Source organism: Cervus elaphus, chromosome 20 (assembly GCF_910594005.1).
Source record: "Cervus elaphus chromosome 20, mCerEla1.1, whole genome shotgun sequence".
Classification (NCBI taxonomy): Eukaryota; Metazoa; Chordata; class Mammalia; order Artiodactyla; family Cervidae; genus Cervus; species Cervus elaphus.
In genome coordinates, this window is record NC_057834.1 from 81,559,615 (window position 1) to 81,583,834 (window position 24,220).

The 24,220-nt window shown below is 37.3% G+C and overlaps 1 protein-coding gene across 15 annotated transcripts in view; it reads left to right on the top strand.

The window, feature by feature from the left end:
* The window catches only part of LOC122676920 (SSX family member 2 interacting protein), a 55,429-nt gene that overhangs the window by 25,523 nt on the left and 5,686 nt on the right, over window positions 1-24,220 (top strand). For 5 of the 15 annotated variants that reach the window (XM_043876500.1, XM_043876504.1, XM_043876501.1 and 2 more), the window contains 10 exons: window positions 1,658-1,789; window positions 2,415-2,584; window positions 3,034-3,246; window positions 12,356-12,466; window positions 14,047-14,182; window positions 16,485-16,560; window positions 16,630-16,819; window positions 20,659-20,809; window positions 22,242-22,378; window positions 22,731-22,904. In XM_043876500.1, the coding sequence (XP_043732435.1) occupies window positions 1,747-1,789; window positions 2,415-2,584; window positions 3,034-3,246; window positions 12,356-12,466; window positions 14,047-14,182; window positions 16,485-16,560; window positions 16,630-16,819; window positions 20,659-20,809; window positions 22,242-22,378; window positions 22,731-22,904 (1,401 nt within the window). In that variant the 5' untranslated portion in view covers window positions 1,658-1,746. The remainder of the gene's footprint in view (window positions 1-1,657; window positions 1,790-2,414; window positions 2,585-3,033; window positions 3,247-12,355; window positions 12,467-14,046; window positions 14,183-16,484; window positions 16,561-16,629; window positions 16,820-20,658; window positions 20,810-22,241; window positions 22,379-22,730; window positions 22,905-24,220) is intronic. The other 10 variants (XM_043876507.1, XM_043876510.1, XM_043876513.1 and 7 more) reach the window with 5 other exon arrangements.

The window sequence follows — 24,220 nt, forward strand, 5'->3', positions numbered from 1 at the left end:
ATGGTGGAGAAATATTTACTGCTTCTGTTGTCTCTGTAGAAAAATAGAAGTATGAATGGTAGACTAAAAAGTTTATGTGTTTCTTATACTTAGTCTACTTGATTCATACACCTTTCTTGCCTTTTGTGTATTTGTTAGCCACTCTAATTCTGAATGATTGTGTTTAAAGGATGCACAGTGTTCCAGCATATAAATGTATTATGTAACCAATCTCCTACTGTGGAACATATAAGTGATTTCTGTCTTTTTCATATTATAAGGAACAATATGTTGGTGAATCTTTGTGGAAAATGTTATTTTAGGATTAAGTTTTGAAAGTGGAATTTCTGGATCAAAATTTATTTTCATTGTTAAGACTTTGATATATATTGTCAAATTGCCTGGTAGTAGTATAAATTGATCTAATGTTTCTGGAGAGCAGTGTATGGGAGTATTCATTTCACTGCATCCATCCCAACATTAATTAAAAGTTTTGCTAATATAGTTAGTAAAAACTGCAAACAAAAAATGGGAATGCTGGCCAAGAAATTTTTTTCTTTTCAAAGAAGTAAAGTAAAGTAGGAATTTTGCTTTAAAGGATATAATTTGGAAATACTTATTAGGGCTTTCCAGGTGGCTCAGTGGTAAAGAATCCACCTGCCAGTGCAGGAGATGCAAGAGACACGGGTTTGATCCCTAGGTTGGGAAGATCCCCTGGAGTGGGAAATGGTAACCCACTCCAATATTCTAGTACAATTCTGTACCTTAGATTTATATTGTGAGTCAGATCATGTACTTTGTATATGCGAAGTAATGTGAATACCTTACTATAACTTGAGAAGCCTTTTAACTTTGATCCTTACACACACACTGTTAATACTGTTCATGGGGTTCTCAAGGCAAGAATACTGAAGTGGTTTGCCATTCCTACAAGACCACCTGACCTGCCTCTTGAGAAATCTGTATGGAGGTCAGAAAGCAACAGTGAGAACTAGACATGGAACAACAGTCTGGTTCCAAATCAGGAAAGGAGTACGTCAAGGCTGTATATTGTCACCCTGCTTATTTAACTTACATGCAGAGTACATCATGTGAAACGCTGGGCTGGATGAAGCACAAACTGGAATCTTGAACTGTGGTGTTGGAGAAGACACTTGAGAGTCCCTTGGACTTCAAGGAAATCCAACCAGTCCATCCTAAAGGAAATCAGTCCTGAATATTCATTGGAAGGACTGATGGTGAAGCTGAAACTCCAATACTTTGGCTACCTGATGGGAAGAACTGACTCATTGGAAAAGACCCTGATGCTGGGAAAGTTTGTAGGTGGGAGGAGAAGGGGATGGCAGAGGATGAGATGGTGGGATGGCATCACCGACTCAATGGACATGAGTTTGAGTAAACTCCGGGAGTTGCTAATGGACAGGGAGGCCTGGTGTGCTGCAGTCCATGCAGTTGCAAAGAGTTGGACATGACTGAGCAACTACTGAACTGAACTTACACACACACACAAACACAGAGTTTTTATTATTATGCTTTCCTGTGTTCTATATGATAGTACGTGAGAGTAGTACAGAATCCTTCTGGTTTGAAGCACATATGACTATTTCTGACACATTGACTTTATATTTGCTTTCACATGTTTAATTCGATGCTCTTATTCTATGATTTGTTTTCTAAGGAAATGCCTACATAGAAGACTGACAGCAGTTGGGGTGAATGTGTCACTGCTGAATTGGTTCCTCAGGTATCCTGGCTCTGGTGATTGCTATGGGAGATTGGATGACTGTTACAGATCCAGGTCTGTCTTCAGGTAACAGAGTTTAGAATGGTTGGAAGCTAGAACAGTAATTGCGCAGGTTAATTTTCAGTGATACTGTAATTACCATAAATATTGAAGGTGTACCTAGAGAGAGACATAAATAGGAGTAAAATATATAATTTTCATCTTTCTTTAGTAAAATCATAAGGGAGAGCTAAGAATTGTACCTAATTAGTAGGGTTAAGTGCTTTGGCTGAATAGTTGATTACTTGAGGAGGAGATTTTTCTGCGTTTGAAATAAATTAACTGGCTACTTCAGTATATTTCTCTGATTTATTTTAATCACATAAAGTTTGAGTGCATAGACAAGTAGGTTTTGCCTAACAGTTTTATAAATCTAAAGTACTGTTAATTTTTAAGATAGAATATTGCAACTTAATATGCTTTCTAAGAGTAACCACTTTATTGTATATTTTTTGGAAAATATTATATAGTTTTTGTACAGAAACCAGCTTTGAAAAAACTGGTTTTGAAAAAAATTAATATTTGAAAAACTAATTTGAAAAAACTTAATATTTCTGTAATTCAGAATCTTTGGTAATAAAGATCATGTTATTAGCTTTGCATACATTCTTTGCAAGTTATTTATGTAAATGCCTTTTATTGATTCTTTCAGAAAGCAAAACTATCTCTCAATATACCTCAGAAACAAAGATGTCTCCATCAAGTTTATACTCACAGCAAGTGCTATGTTCTTCAATACCTTTATCAAAAAATGTGCACAGTTATTTTAGTGCCTTTTGCACAGAAGAGAATATTGAGCAAAGTATCTCATATCTTGATCAGGTAACTTTTTTTGTAAGATGCAATAAATAACAGAAATCATGTTATATAATAGTACATAAGAATGGTAAACTTGTCAAGCACACGTATGTTACATATTGGCCCGGGACGTGTATTAGATTTGTAGAGAACCTTGGTGACCATCTAGTCTAGATACCAGCTGAATGCTTTTGTCTGGAGCCAGTTGGCTTCCTCATCACTCCAGGAGCTCCGCCAGGGGGGAGTCTTACCCTTATTTTACATGTAGAAACCTAAGTGCCTACTCCAGATCACAGGTAATTGTAGAGCAGAGGCTGAAAGAGCCCAGGTCTCTTAATTCTTTGTCCTTTGGCATAGGTACTACTCTCTTAAGTATCTCAGGATAGTTTTCTTTCTCAGAAGAGATTTCTGTCTTTTGTTTATTTACTAAGTTGTCAGTAACCAACTTTTAGGAAAACATTTTCTCCTACTAGGAATTGACTACTTTCGGTTTTCCTTCATTATATGAAGACTCCAAAGGTAAAGAGACAAAGAGAGAATTAAATATAGTTGCTGTTTTAAATTGCATGAATGAGCTACTTGTACTTCAGCGGAAGAACCTTCTAGCTCAGGAAAATGTGGAAACACAGAATCTGAAACTGGGAAGCGATATGGACCATCTACAGAACTGCTATGCAAAACTTAAGGTAGAAATTACATTTCAGTATGTATTTCAATGCCATTGTTATATAGTTTGATACTATAAATTTTCATTGGACTTTATCAAACAAATTTTTGTGTTTTTTTTTAAGTTTTAGGATTTTTTTAAATTGTTGAGTGAAAGTGAGCATAGTTTGTACAAATCAACTGTGCTGCTTCCTGATATCCATGTTAAGGCGATGATTTTATGAACTGTTTGGTGTCTTGCTGAATCTTTGGAAAGTTTAGATCAGGAAATACATCTGAGGAAAATAAAAGGAGGACCTCCCCCACCCTATCCTATTAAGTCTTGCTTAATAAAGTAGATGCTTAATTTAAAATAATCTGTCTGTGAGATACTGCATCAGTTTATTTCAAGAATAATATTCTTGAGGTGATTTATGCCACAGTTGCTAAAGCTCAGTAATGAAAGCAGACCAGATAACTACTAAGTCTTAGAAGTTCCTGGGACTCTGGAGAGGACCAGAGAAGAATGCTTTCAGAGACCTGCTTATTTCTCAGAACAAAAGAAATGTGTTTCACACTGACCTGCTGCCTTGAGCTATAGGACACCTGTTGCTGGCTCCACTTTGTTTTCATTCTTTCCTTCTAAAGGAGCAGATATATTCCTTTTTTTTTTTAAATGTGCTATTCATTTATTTAAAAAATGAATTTCTCATTTATTGAGAGGAAAGAAGGTATTCAAATCATAGTCTGGTAGGGACTTATGATTGTATATTATAAAGGAGGAAATGTCAATTCAAGGCAAAAGTTTTTTAAAGATACTGTTCTAAAATGGGTTTCCTTTTTTGTGAAAGTAAAAGCCTTTGAATCTGCATATTCTTGGGAAATCATCTTTTGTTTAGTTTTTCACCTGTTGGTCTATGTCTCTACTTATTTTTCTTCTGTATCTTCTCCTGCCCCACTCCAAAAACAGATAACAACAACCTGCTCAGCATTTTGAATCTCTAAGCTCTATTGGAAAATAATAGAATCTCTAGTATATAATGTAAAATATATATAATAGGGAAGCATTTTAGCTTTTCAGCAGCCCTTGCCCTTACCAGCCTGTCAGTGCCAAATACTATTGTATGTTGTTGTCTTAGCTCATATACATATGTAACAGTATATTTTCTCTGTTATAATAATATTAGGTTTTTGTACATTCTGTATGCCGTGGCTGATTGGGGCACTGTGATAGAGGGGATAGTTGATACCCTCCAACCTTATTAAAAGGCTGTGGATTTTAGTTTTAATCAGAGAAACTTAGGGAAGATCTTATGAATCAGATAGACCCAAAGTTTTAAGTCCTAGAAGGGAGTTATTCTGCATTAAAACTTTTTCTGGGCACCTTTGGTTCACTGTCTTGTAAATAGCTAGTGAGTAATTACATAGTTCTGAACTGAACTGAATTATATAGTAATATTGATAATCTGGGACTATTGAACCTTTCCTCTAAGAAATGATCATTCATTGGGATGACCCAAAGCGTAGAGTGTTTCCCAGGAGATCTTCTAATTTGGGATTTAACCTGGGCCAAAATCAGGTATTTTGGATTAGCTCTGGACAGAAATGTGTGCACAAGGGGAGAAGATGCTGATCTATCCTAGAAAAGTTTCTAGATCTAACCATTACTCACTCAATTTGTTGAGCAGTATTTATGGAGTATTTTTGTGGTAGTCACTGGGTTTCAAATATGAGTAGAACCCAGTCCCTGTTTGCAGAGAGATTATAATCCATTGTAAAGGGACAGGTGATCTGTAATTATTAGCTCCACTCATTCTTGGTGTGGGAGGTAAGGAATGCTACAGAGAGAAGTAACACTTGATCTGAGATTTGAGGAATGAATAAAAATTCACTAGTGGAGGCGGTCCTAAGATGGCAGAGGAATAGGATGGGGAGACCACTCTCTCCCTCACAGATTCATCCAAAGACAATTTGAATGCTAAGCAACTTGCACAAAACAACTTCTGAATGCTGGCGGAGGACACCAGGCACCCAGAAAGGCAGCCCATTCTCTTCGAAAGGAGGTAGGGCAAAATATAAAAGACAAAAAGAGAGACCAAAGAGTTAGGGATGGAGACCTCACCTGGGGAGGGAGTCCTGAAGAAGGAGAAGTTTCCAAACAGCAGGAAACCCTCTCACTGGCGGGTCTGTGGGGAGTTTTGGAATCTCAGAGGGCAACATAACTGGGAGGGGAAGGAAAAAAGAAATCCCAGAATATGCACCTAACCACAACTCCCAGCGGAGAACTAGCCCAGACGCTCGTGTCTGCCACCAGCGAGTGTGGGCTGGACAGGGAGGCATGGGTTGCATGCTTATGTAAGGGACCTAATGTGAGATACCAACCCAAACTGTGGGATAGCCAGAAAGAGGAAAACAAAACTTGACTGTGAAAAACTCTAACCCTAAGGTGCAGCCTGGCCTGCTCACATAACAAAAGATTGAGCAAATACCAAAGGAGAGCTAGCAAGCTGCAGATCAGCCAGTCTCCCTACCAGAGGCAGAGAGGCAGGCTGGTGACAGCCAGAGTTAGAAGGCAAGGGGCAATCTTGGCCCCAGAGACCAGCATCCTCCCCCAAACTGTGAGCAGGCTCCCGGTTGCTAACCCAAGTCTTCCTGGGATTCTAGATGGTTGACATCTGCCAGGAGGGTCGCAGCCAGAGATCAGCTCCCCAGAGGAGACACACAGCACACTTGAGACAGCGCTCTCGTGGCGTAACCAGGAAACCAAGCGGCTGGGACCGGGGAGGTGATTAAGACACACAGCCCACCTGGGACAGTGCGCTCACCAAGCACCTGGTCACCTGAGCTGCTCGACCTGGGAAGGGCACAAAACGCATGCCCAACTGAGTCTGTGACTTTGTGGGGTACCTGAGAACCTGAACCTGAGCAGCTTATACCTGAGAAGTGCAGGAAATGCAGGGCCCGGTTTGGACAGTTCCGCTGCAGAGCAACCTGGAGCCTGAGCAGTGTAGACCGGGAAAGCACACGCCGCTGTGAGCTGGGGCAAACCCACTGTGGTCCATACACTGTGAACACTCCCCACGCATGCCAATGATATTTGTTTGCAGTGTTCTCCCTCCCCACAGCAAACTGAGCCCAAATAAGTGACCACCTTCGCCCCCTTGTGTCAGGGTGGAAATTAGACACTGAAGAGACTTGCAAACAGAGGAAACCAAAATAAAGAAGTGGGGACCTCTCTGGAAGTGACAGGTGCAACAGATTAAAACCCTGTAGTTAGCATTGACTAAGAAGCTTGGAAGGGACCTATAGACCTTAAGAAGTATAAGCTGGAACGAAGAATTATCTGAAACTGAACTGACCCCACACTGCCCTGAAGAGCTCCAGAGAAATTCCTAGATATATTTTTACTATTATAATTTTTAAAATTAAAAAAAAATTGTTTTAAGTTCTTTAATTTTCATTTTTATAACCTACTATTACCCTGCAAAAAAAAGACCCTATTTTTAAAGCAAATTTCATATATATATTTTTTATAATTTTTGTGATTGATTTTGTTTTGTATTTTTAATATTGTATTTTTGAGAGTCTAACATCTACTCTAGATTTTTAATCTTTGCTTTTTGGTATTATCAGTTTTGTACCTTTAAGAATTTTAATCTTCAGTACCCATTTTTACTTAGGGGTTTGATTACTGGCTTGATTGCTCTCTCCCCTTTTGACTCTCCCTTTTCTCCCCCAGGTCACCTCTATCTCCTCCCTGCCCCTTCTCTACTCTACTTAATTCTGTGGATCTCTCTGGGTGTTCTGGCCTGTGGGGAACACTTAAGGAACTGATTACTGGCTAGATTGCTCTCTCCGCTTTTGACTCCCCCTCTTCTCCTCCTGATCACCTCTATCTTCCTCCTCCCTCTTCTCTTCTCTGTGTAACTCTATGTAGCTTACCTCAAGGAACAAGAGAAAAATTGAATAAATAACCCAACTTTACACCTAACGCAACTAGAAAAGGAAGAAATGAAGAACCCCAGGGTTAGAAGGAAAGAAATCATAAGACATTAGGGCAGAAATAAATGAAAAAGAAACAAAGGAAACTATAGCAAAAATCAGCACAACTAAAAGCTGGTTCTTTGAGAAGATAAATAATATAGACAAACCATTAGCCAAACTCATCAAGAAAAAAAGGGAGAAGAATCAAATCAACAGAATTAGAAATGAAAGTGGAGAAATCACAAGAGATAACTCAGAAATACAAAGGATCATAAGAGACTACTCTCAGCAACTATATGACAATAAAATGGACAACTTGGAAGAAATAGACAAATTCTTAGAAAAGTATAACCTTCCAAAACTGAACCAGGAAGAAATAGAAAATCTTAATGGACCCATCACAAGAATGGAAATTGAAACTGTAATAAAAAAATCTTCCAACAAACAAAAGCCCAGGATCAGATGGCTTCACAGATGAATTCTGCCAAAAATTTAGAGAAGAGCTAATACCTATCCTACTCAAACTCTTCCAGAAAATTGCAGAGGTAGGTAAACTGCCAAACTCATTCTATGAGGCCACCATCACCCTAAGACCAAAACCAGACAAAGATGCCACAAAAAAAGAAAATTACAGGCCAATGTTACTGATGAACATAGATGCAAAAATCCTCAACAAAATTCTAGCAAACAGAATTCAACAACATATTAAAAAGATCATACATCGCGACCAAGTGGGCTTTACCCCAGGGATGCAAGGATTCTTCAGTATTCGCAAATCAATCAATGTGTTACACCACATTAACAAATTGAAAGATAAAAACCATATGATTATCTCAATAGATGCAGAGAAAGCCTTTGACAAAACTCAACATCCGTTCATGATAAAAACCCTCCAGAAAGCAGAAATAGAAGGAACATACCTCAATATAATAATAGCCATATATGATAAACCCATAGCAAACATTATCCTCAGTGGTGAAAAGTTGAGAACATTTCCCCTAAAGTCAGGAACAAGACAAGTGTGCCCATTCTCATCACTACTATTCAACATAGTTTTGGAAGTTTTAGCCACAGCAATCAGAGAAGGAAAAGAAAGAAAAGGAATCCAGATTGGAAAAGAAGAAGTAAAACTCACTGTTTGCAGATGACATGATCCTCTACATAGAAAACCCTAAAGACAACACCAGAAGATTACCAGAGGTAATCAATGAATATAGTAAAGTTGCAGGATATAAAATTAACACACAGAAATCTCTTGCATTCCTATAGACAAACAATGAGAAAACAGAAATTAAGGAAACAATTCCGTTCACCATTGCAATGAAAAGAATAAAATACTTAGGAATAAATCTACCTAAAGAGACAAAAGACCTATATATAGAAAACTATAAAACACTGATAAAAGAAATCAAAGATGACATAAATAGATGGAGAAATATACCATGTTCATGGATTGGAACATTCAATATAGTGAAAATGAGTATACTACCCAAAGCAATCTATAGATTCAGTGCAGTCCCTATCAGGCTACCAACAGTATTTTTCAGAGAACTAGAACAAATAATTTCACAATTTGTATGGAAATACAAAAACACCTCGAATAGCCAAAGCACTCTTGAGAAAGAAGACTGGAACTGGAGGAATCAACCTATCTGGCTTCAGACTGTATAGCTACAGTCATTAAGACAGTATGGTACTGGCATAAAGACAGAAGTATATATCAATGGAACAAAATAGAAAGCCCAGAGATAAATCTATGCACCTATAGACACCTTATCTTTGACAAAGGAGGCAGGAATATAGAATAGCTGCTGCTGCAAGCCAAGTTGCTTTAGTCATGTCTGACTCTGTGTGACCCCATAGACGGCAGCCCACCAGGCCCCGCCATCCCTGTGATTCTCCAGGCAAAAACACTGCAGTGGGTTACCATTTCCATCTCCAATGCGTGAAAGTGAAAAGTGAAAGTGAAGTCGCTCAGTCGTGTCCAACTCTTTGCGACCCTGTGGACTGCAGCCTACCAGGCTCCGCCGTCCATGGGATTTTCCGGGCAAGAGTAATAGAGTGGGTTGCATTGCCTTCTCCAATATACAATAGAGAAAAGACAATCTCTTTTAACATGGTGCTGGGAAAACTGGTCAACCACCTGTCAAAGAATGAAACTAGAACACTTTCTAACACCATACACAAAAATAAACTCAAAATGCATAAAAGATCTAAATGTAAGACCAGAAACTATAAAACTCCTAGAGGAAAACATAGGCACAACACTCTGACTTAAATCATAGCAGGATCCTCTATGACCCACCTCTGAGAGTAATGGAAATAAAAGCAAAAATAAATAAATGGGACCTAATTAAACTTAAAAGCTTTTGCACAACGAAGGGAACTATAAGCAAGGTGAAAAGACAGCCTTCAGAATGGGAGAAAATAATAGCAAACGAAGCAACTGACAAAGATTTAATCTCAAAAACAAGCAGCTCCTGCAGCTCAATTCCAGAAAAATAAATGACCCAGTCAAAAAATGGGCCAAAGAACTAAACAGACATTTCTCCAAAGAAGACATACAGATGGCTAACAAACACTTGAAAAGATGCTCAACATCACTCATTATCAGAGAAATGCAAATCAAAATGACAACGAGGTACCATCTCATGCTGGTCAGAATGGCTGCTATCAATAAGTCTACAAACAATAAATGCTGGAGAGGGTGCGGAGAAAAGGGAACCCTCTTATACTGTTGGTGGGAATGCAAATTAGTACAGCCACTATGAAAAACAGTGTGGAGATTCCTGAAAAAACTGGAAATAGAACTGCCATACAACCCAGCAATCCCACTGCTAGGCATACACACTGAGGAAACATGAATTGAAAGAGACACGTGTATCCCAATGTTCATCACAGCACTATATTACAATAGCTAGGACATGGAAGCAACCTAAATGTCCATTGGCAGATGAATGGTTAAGAAAGCTGTGGTACATATACACAATGGACTATTTACTCAGCTATTAAAAAGAATGCATTTGAATCAGTTCTAATGAGGTGGATGAAACTGGAGCCTATTATACAGAGTGAATAAGTCAGAAAGAAAAACACCAATACTGTATATTAATGCATATATATGAAATTTAGAAAAATGGTAACAATGACCCTATATGTGAGACAGCAAAAGAGACACAGATGTAAAGAACAGACTTTTGGACTCTCTGGGAGAAGGTGAGGGTGGGATGATTTGAAATACTGGCATTGAAACATGTATATTTCCATGCTTGAAATAGATCACCAGTCCAGGTTCGACACATGAGACAGGGTGCTCAGGGCTGGTGCACTGGGATGACCCTGAGGGATGGGGTGGGGAGGGAGGTGGGAGGGGAATTCAGGTTGGGGAACACAGGTACACCCATAGCTGATTCATGTCATTGTATGGTAAAACCCACTACAATATTGTAAAGTAACTAGCCTCCAATTAAAAGAAATAAATTAATAAAAAAGAATTCACTAGTGTTGGGAAAGCCATTCTAGGCAGAGTGTATGACCCATATACAAGCATGGAGATAAGAGCATTTTCCTTTCAGGGAATAGCAAATAGCTTGGTAGAGGCTGATCTATGTGATATATGATGAAGAATAATAAGATATGAGGCTGGGACTCCGTCTCCAGGTATGAAAGGCATTGTGCAGAAACCTGGAGGCACCAAGGAGTGTAAACACAAGGCCTCATGTGACTGTCCATCTGGCAGTTGGTTGAAGAGATTAGAGAAGGGGGTGTAGACGATAGAGGAATGGAGGAAAAGGGCTCAGAAAGCCTGGTGAAAAGGTCATCTCTTAGCAGTTCTTAGCAATTGCTCAGTCCCGGGGGGGTTGGGGCTTGAACTGAGGAAGTGCCAGTGAAGAGAGTAAGAGTGAGATATGAAGAAAACTCAAGAAGTAGAATGAGTAGAATTCTTTGAAAAATTGAATTTGGGGAAAAGAGAGTCATGAATTAAAGATACTGTTCAGGTCTCTGATTTGAATTTACTGATGATGGTGGTATGATTCACTGGGGTAAGAAATAGATTTGCAGAGAAGATGGTTCATGTTCATTTAAAGTGGGGATGACTCTGAGAGAATCTGATTTGATGTGTGTGGGACATGTCAGCTGGCCCAGTGCCAGATGATCTGGCATGATAGGAAGTTTTAAGTATGATAGGAAATTTTGGCAGCCTTGTAGCTATCTAATTTATATTCCTAAATTTTTCTTGAGGTCCATTGTTACAGAGATCATGCAAGTTGTTTGTGGTTAGTTGTGACATCACTTGAGTGCCTTTTATATTTTATAAAGATGAGAGGATTTAAAAATATTCCAGCAGCTTCATACAGACTTTGGCACAGTTCCTCTGGAAATGTGTGAAATGAATTGAAAGTGAACATCTTAATCCCAGGGCTTCACTGGTGGCTCAGACAGTAAAGAATCCATCCCCCTGCAATGCGGGAGGCCCGGTTTCGATCCCTGGGTCGAGATGATCCCCTGGAGAAGGAGATGGCAACCCACTTCAGTATTCTTGCCTGGAAAATCCCATGGATGGAGGAGCCTGGCAGGCTCCAGTCCACGGGGTCACAAAGAGTCAGACATGACTGTGCAACTAACAGACACACATTTTAATCCCATATTGATTCTGGCAATGCTGCCATTGCCTTTGAGGAAAGGTTTTGAGAGAGTTTACCGTTTGCAAGGCAGGACTGGTATGCTGCAGGCCCACCTTTTCTGACCTGGAGTGTTTTACTTTGCTTAGTCACCTGTCTTCAGACTTAGCTCCAAATCATTTCTGGATCTTTCTTAAGAGTGTGCCGTAGAAGTGTTAAAAGTATTAAAAAGAAATTATGAAAATGTTCAGTGGCAATATCACTGGAATAGGTGAAGGATCTTTTGAAGGATCCACTTTGAAGGTCTTTTGCATATATATTAAAATTGGTATTTAAATTAAGTAAAATTTGCTATCCAAATTTAAAATTTGTAACTATAGTATCAAGCTTTATAATAATTGTTTTAAATATTTTGTGTGCTGCTAAACTTCAATTTTAGGTAACAAATCCTAGTGCATGTAACTTGTTTTTACTAATCTTTTAAGGATTCAGTTGCTCTGAATCCAATGCTAATTTTAGTCAAAATTTCATACTAATGTTTTAGGAACAACTGGAAACCTCCAGGAGAGAAATGATTGGTCTTCAGGAAAGAGACAGACAATTACAATGCAAGAATAGGAATTTGCATCAGCTACTGAAAAATGAGAAAGATGAGGTGAGTTGTCAGTTGTTGCAGATAAAGTTTACGTGAATTTTTTGTTGTTTGTAATTTGAAGTGACTGTAATGGTCACTTAACTTTATAACAAGAAAGAACCGTTTATTCATCCTGTGTCAGACTGGCATGGCAGACCTCTGTGTATATAGTGTTGCCCAACTGAGAGGTCAGGAACCTTCTTAGCTCCCTCTCCCCTCGGGGTTTATCTGGCTTAGGATGTCAGTGCACAGCTTGTGACATCCAGGGTTCTATACCATCCATCCTGGACTCAACACGCACAGTCACTTTTTGTCAGACACAAGGGTGCTTTAAATGCAGATCTTTTATTCTCTGTCATACCTTTACTTGTATCTTGAATGCTTCTTCCTGAACTTTCTGAAATATTGACATTGTCCATCTAATGAGACAATTACTTGACTAAATGAACACACGAGTTACTGTTTGAAAAAAGCAATTCACATTAAAAATCTCATTTCTAGGCTGAAGACATAATTCTAATCTCATTTTTGCTTTATTGATTACTTGGTATTTGGACCTATAGAGCTAATAATGCTTTTGAAATTACCTTTGAATTTATATAAGAAGAAATCACTAGGTTTTTATTGCTCTGAGGTTTGATTTCTGACCACATGATCACTCTAAAAGCAGAACATTTTCAGTGTTGTATATGTTGCTTTGATGATAATTAGACTTTTAAGGGAGCATATTTCTTGAAGAACCTTATCGTGATTTAGACAGGTTTGTTTTGCTATGTTTGATTATGTAGTAGTATATTTAGTAAGTGGGTAATGAAGTATCTTACCTAAACCACAAGGTTATGTATACTTTTCCTTGAGTTATTTCACAGAAAATTTTGGCTTAATCTGTTGACTATACTTGAAATGGTTTGACTATCGTTCTTCTTTAGTAAGGACTAAGTTAAACGTGATCATCTCTAGCAGAGATAAAGAATGTCTGTATAGAACTTACTTCCCATCCAGGGCTGCCTAAGAAGTCGTAGCAGATACAAACATTGACCGGTAGTGGTTGGCATATAATATGTACTTAGCAAATGTCTGAATCAGATTCTGACTGCTGTTTGTCTTACTCTAATTTGAGAACTGTTTTTGATCAGAGAAAAACAAACCTGTTTATCTGCTGCCATATGCCACGACTAACTGGGCTTGTCACAGATTGAGAGGGAATAAAATGATTCAAGTCCTGGTAAAAGGAAGTCCTTACAAATGATCTAATTTCAAATGAAGCTTTAATCACATTAATACTTCCATAAGAGTTTGTGGTTTCTAAGTGATCAGAATCTATGTATCTAGGATGAAAGTTGTAGAAGATAATTTAGAGAGTTAGAAGCTCTGGAAATTTCAGAATTAAAAAATAAATATTTTATGTGCTTTATTTAATGATGTTTTAAAGAGTGGTTTCCACTGGTTATAGAGAAGGAAGAATAATACTATAATTTTTAAACTATTCTATGAGGAGCCGAATTGTAGGATGACTTCTCTCTTTTGAATTTGTAAATTTTAACCGAGTTTACCAATCCAAAAGGGACTCATTTAATAGAAAATGCTTTTTTTTTTTTTAGGTGCAGAAATTACAAAATATCATTGCAAGTCGAGCTACTCAATATAATCATGATATGAAGAGAAAAGAGCGTGAATATAACAAACTAAAGGAACGTTTACATCAACTTGTTATGAACAAGAAGGATAAAAAAATTGGTAAAAAGCAGCTGGCTAGGATAAAACAAAGGGAAATAAATTAGTATTACGCTAAGAAATGTAGAGGGATTGAGCTCAGTAATTCATGAAGTGTTATTTTCATTCTTTATACAACTGATTGTAGATGGTATATATCTATATGAACTAGAAATTGAGACAACTGGTTATTTGAAAAATAGTGATTTTGCTTTGCTACTTTTGTTGCATATAAGAATTGCATATATTTTTTTTTAACATGACAGATGTAGGATTAATCCACAGAAGAGAGCTAAGCCAGAGGACAGACTAATCTTTCATAGCAAAGAACTGTGATATTAAGATTAGGATCAGTTCCTGAGTCTCAAAAGCGTGATTTTTTAGTTAATTTCATAAAATTGTTCATCAGGCCAAATTCATGTCACTTGGAGTTCTTTTCAATTAATTTAGCTGTGCATCTTTGAAGTACAGTTTGACAGTGAAAGTTAAAATTTGCTAAAATATACTTTTTTCTGTTATTCTTTTGAAACTATAATTTACCACTTACTTCATCTAAGTTTATGCATGCTTTGAGGTAAATAGTGTAGATTAAAAAATAGAACTGCACTACTCAGCCATAAAAAGAATGCCATTTGCAGCAACATGGATACAACTAAAGATTATCATTCTAAGTGAAGTAAGTCAGAAAGAGGAAGACAAATACCATATGATATCACTTATATGTGGAATCTAAAATATGGGACAAATGAACCTATCTATAAAACAGAAACAGGCTCACAGACATAGAAAACAGACTTCTGGTTGCCAGGGGGAAGGGTGGGAAGGAGAGGGATGGAGTGGAAGTGTGGGGTTACTAGATGCAAACTGTTTAGAATGAGTAAACAAGAAGATCCTACTTATAGCACAGGGAGCTGTATGCAGTCTCCTGGGGTAAACCATAGTGGGAAAGAATATAAAAAAGAACGTATATGTATGTATAACTGAGTCCCTTAGCTATACAGCAGAAATTAGTACAGCATTGTAAATAAACTATACTTCAGAAAAATAGAACTACGGAGACACAAAAGTAGAGCTACACAGATAAAGTTATGCAGGCCTGCCAAGATTGCGGGTACAGGAAATGTGTGCATTGATTTATTGAAGAGTGGTTTCCAAGTGGACTGTACACCGTCACCTAACCCACATTATCCGTTATTCTGAACTTGGACTCGCACACGACAGCTGAGGAGCAGATGTCTCCGGCCGTCACGTGGTGGCCAGGCCTGTTAGCAGCGAGCGGCTCAGCGTGGACTGGGTCTCTCTCATGCGGTATAGGAGCACTGTTACAGTCATTTGAACATTTCAGTTTAAGATTAATTGAAAAATGAAAGTAATAATTAGCAATTAATACAAGGCTAGAAACCTACATATTCTGAGATGATAAATCTTAAACTCAATTTGAACACTTATTGCTTTTTAAGATTGGTTAACCTCTTATTCATTCATGAGAGAAATAACAAAGAGCAGGATGAAATACTAGAAGTATAAAATGTAACACTTAGAAAAGTTTATTAAGTATTTAACTCTGTAGCAGAGCCATTTTATTATGGGTATCTAGTTCTTTTCCTGTTCCAAACCCAACTGGAAGTGACCATTCTGTAATGATTTTTTAATCAGCTTTAAAATTACGATACTTATTCTCATCTCATTCCTTTTTATGTCAACTGCTTTCATCTCCACTTGGGGCAGAAGACACATTAATACTGTTAGGAACCTTGACTCCTTTGATGACGATGTCAGTGGTGGTCAAGATACAGGGCATGGCAGACCTTTTCTGTCGAGGTCCCCATAGTCAATATTTTGACGTTTGTGGGTTCTATGGTCTTTTGTCACTCTGCCATTATAGTGCAAAAGTAGCTATAGAAGATATATAAACAAATGGTGAGGCTATGTTCTAATAAAAATTTAATTAAAAAAATCAGGCAGTTGCCTACAGGCCATAGTGTGTCAACCCTGATGATAAAATTTAATAATGATAATTAAATTAACACTTAGTAAGTACTTACTATGTTAAGTACTTTAACGTTTCTTTCAATCTTCACAACACCTCTTAGATGCTTTCATTATTACTACCCCATTGATGAAGAAACAGGCTTAGCAGTTAAGTAACTTGCCAAGATGTTTATGAGTGATGGAATTGAAACTTAAAATCTGGGCTGTTTGAACCCAAATCCTAATCTGTATACCAGGTTAACTTATGTCCCTCATATATATAGAGTGTTAGTGTTTTAAATACTTAAACATGTAATGTAAGAATTGGTTTTGTTCTTTGTGTTCATGTTTGTAGCTATGGAAGTTTTAAATTACGTGGGGAGAGCTGATGGGAAAAGAGGCTCCTGGAGGACGGGTAAAACTGAAGCCAGGTAAAGCACAATTAAAACTGAAACATTTCACCAGACTTCCCTTTCTCTACTGCATTTTCATACTGACAGTTTCTTTCTCAGGAACGAAGATGAAATGTATAAAATTCTCTTGAATGATTATGAATATCGTCAGAAACAAATCCTAATGGAAAATGCTGAACTTAAGAAGGTTCTTCAGCAAATGAAAAAGGAAATGATTTCTCTTCTTTCTCCCCAAAAGCAGAAACCTAGAGAAAGAGCAGATGATAGTACAGGAACTGTAAGTGGCTCTTTACTCTCTTAATACAGTCTTCAGATTGTTCATTAGAACAAGTAAAACAGTAGATAGGTCACTGTTGATATTTTGGACTGCTATGCTACCCCCAGTCACTCTGACAACCCCAAAAAATGTCTCTAAGTTTCCTGACATGCCGTGAGAAATGATGGAAATGATTTTCTGGGGACTCAATCTGTGCCATGCACCCTGAAAAGCACTTTATAAGCATTGTCTTACTTATGTCTTACAGTAATTTGATGGCTTTGGTACTGTAATTGTCCCTGTTTTTATAGGTGAGGAAACTGAGGCACAAAAGCCAGTTCAGTGTCAACATATGACAAAACTAGAATTTGAATCCAAGGCTGTCTCACTCCACAACTCCTGCTTTTATGCATTGTGCCAAATGTCTTTTAAGTAGCTTCAGTTTTCAGTAACTTCAGCAGCCTCTACTTCTCAGAGAGTGAAACTCTTAGTAACTTTGGGAACCAAGTGATCACTTGGTCCATAAATTTATTGAATGTCCATTATGTGCTCTAATCCCTGAAAAGAAAAAGCTAAGAAGATTTTGACTGTTTGCTTTGTCTTAGTTCAGGCTATTAAAGCAAAGTCCCATAGACTGGTTGGCCTATAAACAACAAAATGTTTTCTCACAGTTCTGGAGGCTAGAAATGTAAAATTGGATGCCAGCAGAGTGGGTGTCTGTGAGGGCCCTTTTCCTGGTTGGATTGCTAACTTTTGTCCTCATCTGGTGGGAAGAGGCAAGAGAACTCATGGGGACCCCATTTATGAAGGCTCCACCTTCATGATCTAATCACTTACTTAAGGTCACCCACCTGTTAATGCTGTGAGGTTAGGATTTCAACATATGAGTTTTGAGAGAACACAAGCATTCAGACCATTGCATCCTGCAAGAAGCTCTTTCTGAGAGAGATAGGTGTATAGAGAAGTGATTATTATACACATTAACAGGTACATAGGGTGGTACAGTGTATAAAACAAAACAGCTATGGAAGGCATCACAGAGAAAGTCACATTTGAATTAGCCCTTAGTAGGTATTTTTGAGATAGAAAGCGTAGGGAAATAATTTGATAAGGGCCTAATGTGTAGAGGTCTGAAAAAAACCAGTCACATATTAGTGAAAAGCTTTTTAAACTTAGTTCTTTACATGGAACTTTGAATTTAGGCAAGTTCACATTAGTAACTAAAATGTGAAAATGATGATTTTGGTGGAAAGTGCTAATTACCAGTAAGTCACCAGACGTGTTTTTTAACATGCGCTGAGCCTTGCTGAGTTGCTTCAGTTGTGTCCACTCTTTGTGATCCCATGGACTGTAGCTCCCCAGGCTCCTCTGTCCATGGAGTTCTCTAGGCAAGAATACTAAAGTGGGTTGCTATGCTTTCCTCCAGGGGCTCTTCCTGACCCAGGGATCGAACCCATGTCTCTTAGGTTTCCTGCATTGGCAGGCGGGTTCGTTACCACTAGCACCACCTGGGAAGCCCCTTTTTAACCTGTATCTGAGGATTACTTTGTAGTATCAAAAATCAGTCCTACTCTTAAGCTCATTTTCTACCTTTTTTTTTTCTTCTTTAAAGAACCTTAATGTTCTTTTAGACTCTCCAATTTGAGATCTGCTTGATGTTGACATCTTATATTCCCTCAGTTAACCTTTTCTCTGAAAGGTTTTCCATCACTTTGGGTCAGTTCATAACTGACTAACACTTTGCCAGGGTTGGCATCGTTTCTATAACTCCTCTAGTTATTCAGTTTTGGGCCCAGCCTTTCCTCACCTCTCATTACCAACTTCTAGTCAGCAAAAGTAGGTGGTAAGTGAAGGAGATCTTTCTGAAATGATAGTAGTGTTGTGACTGTTCTGTCGCTCAGTCGTGTCCGACTCTGTGACCCCCGTGGACTGCAGCATACAAGGCTTCCCTGTCCTTCACCATCTCTCAGAGCTTGCTCAAACTCAGGTCTGTCAAGTCGGTGATGCCATCCAACCATCTCATCCTCTGTCTTCCCCTTCTCGTCTTGCCCTCAATCTTTCCCAGCATCAGGATCTTTTCTAATGAGTCAGTTCTTCCTATCAGATGGCCAAAGCATTGGAGCTTCAGTTTCAGCATCAGTCCTTCCAGTGAATATTCAGGATTGATTTTCTTTAGGATTGACTGGTTTGATCTCCTTGTACTTCAAGGGACTCTCAAGAATCTTCTCAAACAGCAGTTCAAAAGCATCGATTCTTTGTCATTCGGCCTCCTTTATGGTCCAACTCTCACGTCCATACATGACTACCAGACCATGGCTTTGACTGGACAGACCTTTGTCGGCAAAGTAATGTCTCTGCTTTTTAATGCTCTGTCTAGGTTTGCCATTGCTTTTCTTCCAAGGAGCAAGTATCTTTTAAATTAAATTTATTTAAAAATTAAATTTAATACAAATGATAATATCCTGTATAGTTTTTCATAATTCAAATGCTGAAGTTTGGAGAAACAATAATCTCTTAAGTGTATTTCTTATTTTTAGAAGATCTTTCTCTAGATCCACTTTCTCCTAAAAGTAATTCAGCCATTCCTTACTTGTAAGGAAAGATTTTGGCTCATTAGTAAAACATAACTTTGGAATGCCTAGTTAGCATCCAAGTTTTCATTTATTATTTTGCTGACTTAATTGTAGCCAAAATATATACCCAAAATTCAAGTTAAGTGTGGTGATTTTTTTTTTTTTTTTGCTAAGTGTGTTTTTAATTTTCATTTAATGGTTTTACACTCAATCTGGCAATTGTTAATGTGTGGCAATTATTAATTTTAATAATGAATTTGTAGTGTTCTGGTATTTCTTGAAATGGTGTAGCTCCTTGGAAAAATTGTCAGCTAGCTCCAGAGTGTTGATTGGCAAGAACCAGAGTCACAGTGAGCCATACCCTGGGCTTTTCCCTCATCTGTGCCCCCTGGGAGACCCTGACCTCTGTCAGTCCATTGCTGACCTCAGATATTGATATAGTTCTTCAGACTTCATCACTACCTCACTTCTGCCATCTCTGCGTGTGGGAACAGTCTAACAAGCCCTTCTTTGTTTTCATCTTCTCTTTTCTTCTTTTTTCCTCCAGCAAGATATTTATTGTTCAAATTACTTAAGTATATATATCTACTTTCCTGAATGTTAATAACAAATTAGGACCATTTTATGTAGATGCAGGTTATTATGACATGTATACATTTAGTATTGCTTCCCTGTGTTCTTTCTCCTGCTTTGATTCTATTTGATCATATCAGTAAAGGTTGCTACCGTTTCCAGTGATTTAATGTCCTGGTAGAATACAGAGAAAAATATTTCCAATTTCATTTTAAAAATTATTTGAGAAAAATAGGATTAATAGTTGCTTTTACTTTGGAGATTTTTTCATAGTTTCAGTTGTCTGAACAGCCAAAATTGGAAGCAGGTTGGATTAGAGCTGTGTGACATCGGGATAGTTAGTCTACTTCTCTAAGCCTCAGTTTCCTCACATGTGAACATGATTTGAGGACCAATGGACATGTGAAAGCACCTCACGCAACATGAGACAGGCTGTGAATAACTCTTCCTCACACAGCTCCATGCCTTTGTCACTAACTGTATTTGGCTTCAAACTCAGGTTTAAAGAGACCTGAACTGGGGAATTTCTATCTCCAGTATTAATTATTTTTTCTCAAGACATTTATGTTAAGAACTAGGTTATTTATGTTTCACATACAACATAGAAATTTTTTTGATACAGGTCTCTGACCATCAGTCTGATGATTTTTGTCTGAGTGTCTAAAGTCATTTTTAAGATACTGGTCTTTCCCTCTCATCTCTGGCTACTTGTAGGTTATCTCTGATGTTGAAGAGGATGCTGGGGAACTGAGTAGAGAGAGTATATGGGACCTTTCCTGTGAGACTGTGAGAGAGCAACTTACCAACAGCATCAGGAAACAGTGGAGAATTTTGAAAAGTCACGTAGAAAAACTTGATAACCAAGGTGAGTACCGCCTGAATGCAGATGGAGGAAGCTGTGACTCTCAGGGAGCTACCTGGGAAAGTCATGTTACGGGCTCAGACGGAAGTCCTTAGCTCGGCCTGGCAATTTGAAAAGCAAAATTCTGCCTAAAAATACGCTTTGCTCTCAGAATCTCTCAAAAAAGGACATATTATGTCCATCCATTCTGAGTGCAGAAGACAGCTGAAAAAAGTAAACTGAGTCTGTTACTATATCTTGGCAATCAGGAAATATTATCATAATATATATAAATATAAGCCCTTTTCTTATTATTCCTAGATACTTGCATATTCATAGGTTGCTAATAATTCATTTTTTAATTATTTTCAAGATAATAGACATTTGATGCAAAATATCAGTTAGGAAGTATATAAGGCATTGGGTTGGCCAAAAAGTTCATTCAGGTTTGTCCATAAAATCTTATGGAAAAATCCAAATAAACTTTTTGGCTAACCCAAGAGAATAGTCAGGTCTCTGTTCCCTATGTGTAACACTTAACAGCTTTGTGCATACCTTTCTAGACCTTTCTGCATTTGCAAAATACTTATTTTAAATGTCTACAAACCATAAATTGAATATTACATGTTTTTTTCTACACTGTTCTTTATTCACTCAACAATATATTATTTTTAGATAACCGCTTCCTGTCATTATAGATACATAGTAGATTTATGTTGAGGAGTATATCCTTAATATTTTATATTTGTTCAAGTTTGCATGCTTTTAAATCAAGAAAATTAAGACATCTGTTAGGTAAATGAAGTCTACTTAAAGAAAATTTATTCTAAAGGGTCAGAAATGACAGTCTCAATGCTAATTGTCTTAAAAAGTGAAGTCAGAACAATTAGACTATCAAAATTAATTTACATGAGATTTTGTTGATTTCAGTCATCACTGTCTATTAGTAAATAGGAAGTATTTTTGGACCTGATATTTGTCAAATTTAATAACAGAGCAAGATTTGTAATCCTGCACTGATCTTTGAGGAAGTGTCAAAAGAGTATAGTTTATGAATTTTAATTTTTCTGGGAATGTAGGTTAACATTTCCAATTAGGACATCATCTTGAATAAATACAAATTACAAGTTAAATGTTGGCAATAGAACTTTGTAAGGATATCATTTAGTCCAGAAATAGCATGAATTTATAGTTACCATGAACTCATTATAGCTGCTTACTTTTAAAATTTTTTTAGTGTAAAAGTAATATACCTTTTATTCTATTTTATTATAGCTAGTGGAGTTTTTAAAGGACAAAGGAAATAACTACCTTTTAGAAAACCTCTGAGATTCCAGAAAGGGAAAACCTTTCTGATTTTTAAATTTGTTTCTTGATTTTTAAGTATATGTCCTCAAATGCCATAAACTAAAATGGAGACTGTAAGGTTTATGTCAAATTATTGGTTTTGTGTTAGTTTCAAAGGTACACTTAGAAGGTTTTAACGATGAAGATGTAATCTCACGACAAGACCATGAACAAGAAACTGAAAAACTCGAGTTAGAAATTCAGCAGTGTAAAGAGATGATTAAAACTCAGCAGCAACTTTTGCAGGTAAATGCAAGGCACCTTTTAAAGCTCTTCTCCCCTGTGAAGGGTCAGAATTTTATTGAATCGTACTAGATTTTTACTCCTTTATTTCGTAAGATATGTAGCCCTTGATGTTTCACAGTCTAAGTTCTCTGCTTGCTAGCAGGTAGACCACAAAGCATCATTAGCTGATGCTTTGCCTTTTAGAGTAGAAGCATTTGGGAAATGAGGCTCCTCATTTCCATTGACTTCCTGATTCTTTATCATCTCTCTCCTTCCCCTGAAGTTTGGCCTGCTTTTTTCCCTTGCTTTCATTTCAACTTGTTGGAGTGTTGCAGGGACCCTCTGGAACTTACTATGTTTTAAAATTTAATAGCAGCAGCTCGCTACTGCATGTGATGATGACACCACTTCACTGCTACGAGACTGTTACTTGTTGGAAGAAAAGGAACGCCTCAAAGAAGAATGGTCCCTATTTAAAGAGCAGAAAAAGAATTTCGAGAAGGAAAGACGAAGCTTTACAGAAGCAGCTATTCGCCTAGGATTGGAGGTATTTTAAGCAATTGGAGGTATTTAACCAATTGCTTAAAACATTTAAATTGCTTAAATGTTTAAAGGTCCTGGAGAAGCCTCACTAGAATGCATTGAGGTTCTTATTTTTTTGTTTCTTTGCTGTACATTTCCTCAAGTATTTTACCAGTGATTTCACAAAATAGCTTGAAATGGAAGCTATAATAGAGGTATATCATTTTGCCTTCAGATTTGGGAATTGAAAAAAATTTTAATATTGAAAAAACTAACCATTTGTCATGCCTTTTGGGTAGCTTTCTACTGTTAAGAGTTTAGCTTCACCCAAGAGATTTCTTTTGGGCATGTGTCATCTCAATGTAAATGTAAAATCAGGAGAGAGTTTAACCAAGAGAGTGTCTTGGTTTTTTTTTTTTTTTGAGGGAAAGGAGAGTACAGTATACATGAAAGTCTCTCTCGCCAGCCATTGCCTTACCCAGGGATGAACAGTGTGTGTGTGCACTTCAGCAGCTCGCTTTTTTATTTAGTAGTGTATTACATACATTATATCCCTTTCAAAAATTAGAGAAGTAATGTCTGGACATGATTTAAAAAAAAAACTCAAAAAAAAAAAACAACAACTCATTCCAAAAAGCTACAAGGTATGAAAGTACCCTTCATTCTTCTCACAGTTTCATTCCTTAGAGGTACCACTATTGAAGGTTTATGATTCTTCTGGGAAAAACTATTTTAACTTGAATAAAATTCAGCCTTTTTTCCTACAGTCAGCCTATTGATTCCCCACTACAAAACACAAGGAGTTCAGTACCCTTACCATACCTCCCATCTACAGTATTTCTCATATACATATGATTTCTTCATAATATTTTTTACTTTTTTAAGCTAATTTTTAAAGAACTGTTTCTCCTGGTTGATTTTTTTACTTTAAGTAAGTTTGTTTAATGCTTCCATTTCATGTTTGCTCAACGTTAGACAGTATAGGTTTATCCCTGAAGTGAAAGATGAGGGCATCCTTGTAGTTATCCTTGTTGCACTGCTCTTACCCCTCGACTCCCCAGTTTTTGTCAGTGATACTATTTTTCACTGTTAAGTGTTATCACATTTATTTTCTGACTTTTAATACAAATTCAAGTGTAAGTACTTTGTCCAACATTGAGATTTAAGAATTGAAAACCAGAAAGAACACTGATAACATTGTGATTATATAAATATTATTCATTCTATAACCAAGTAATATGTTTGGACACTTCTATGTAATATTCTTTGTTGTTAAGACTGTCACACAGAAGGGAATCTGTAGTAAATTCTTTGACTTTTTTTGGTGTGCTTTCTTTATGA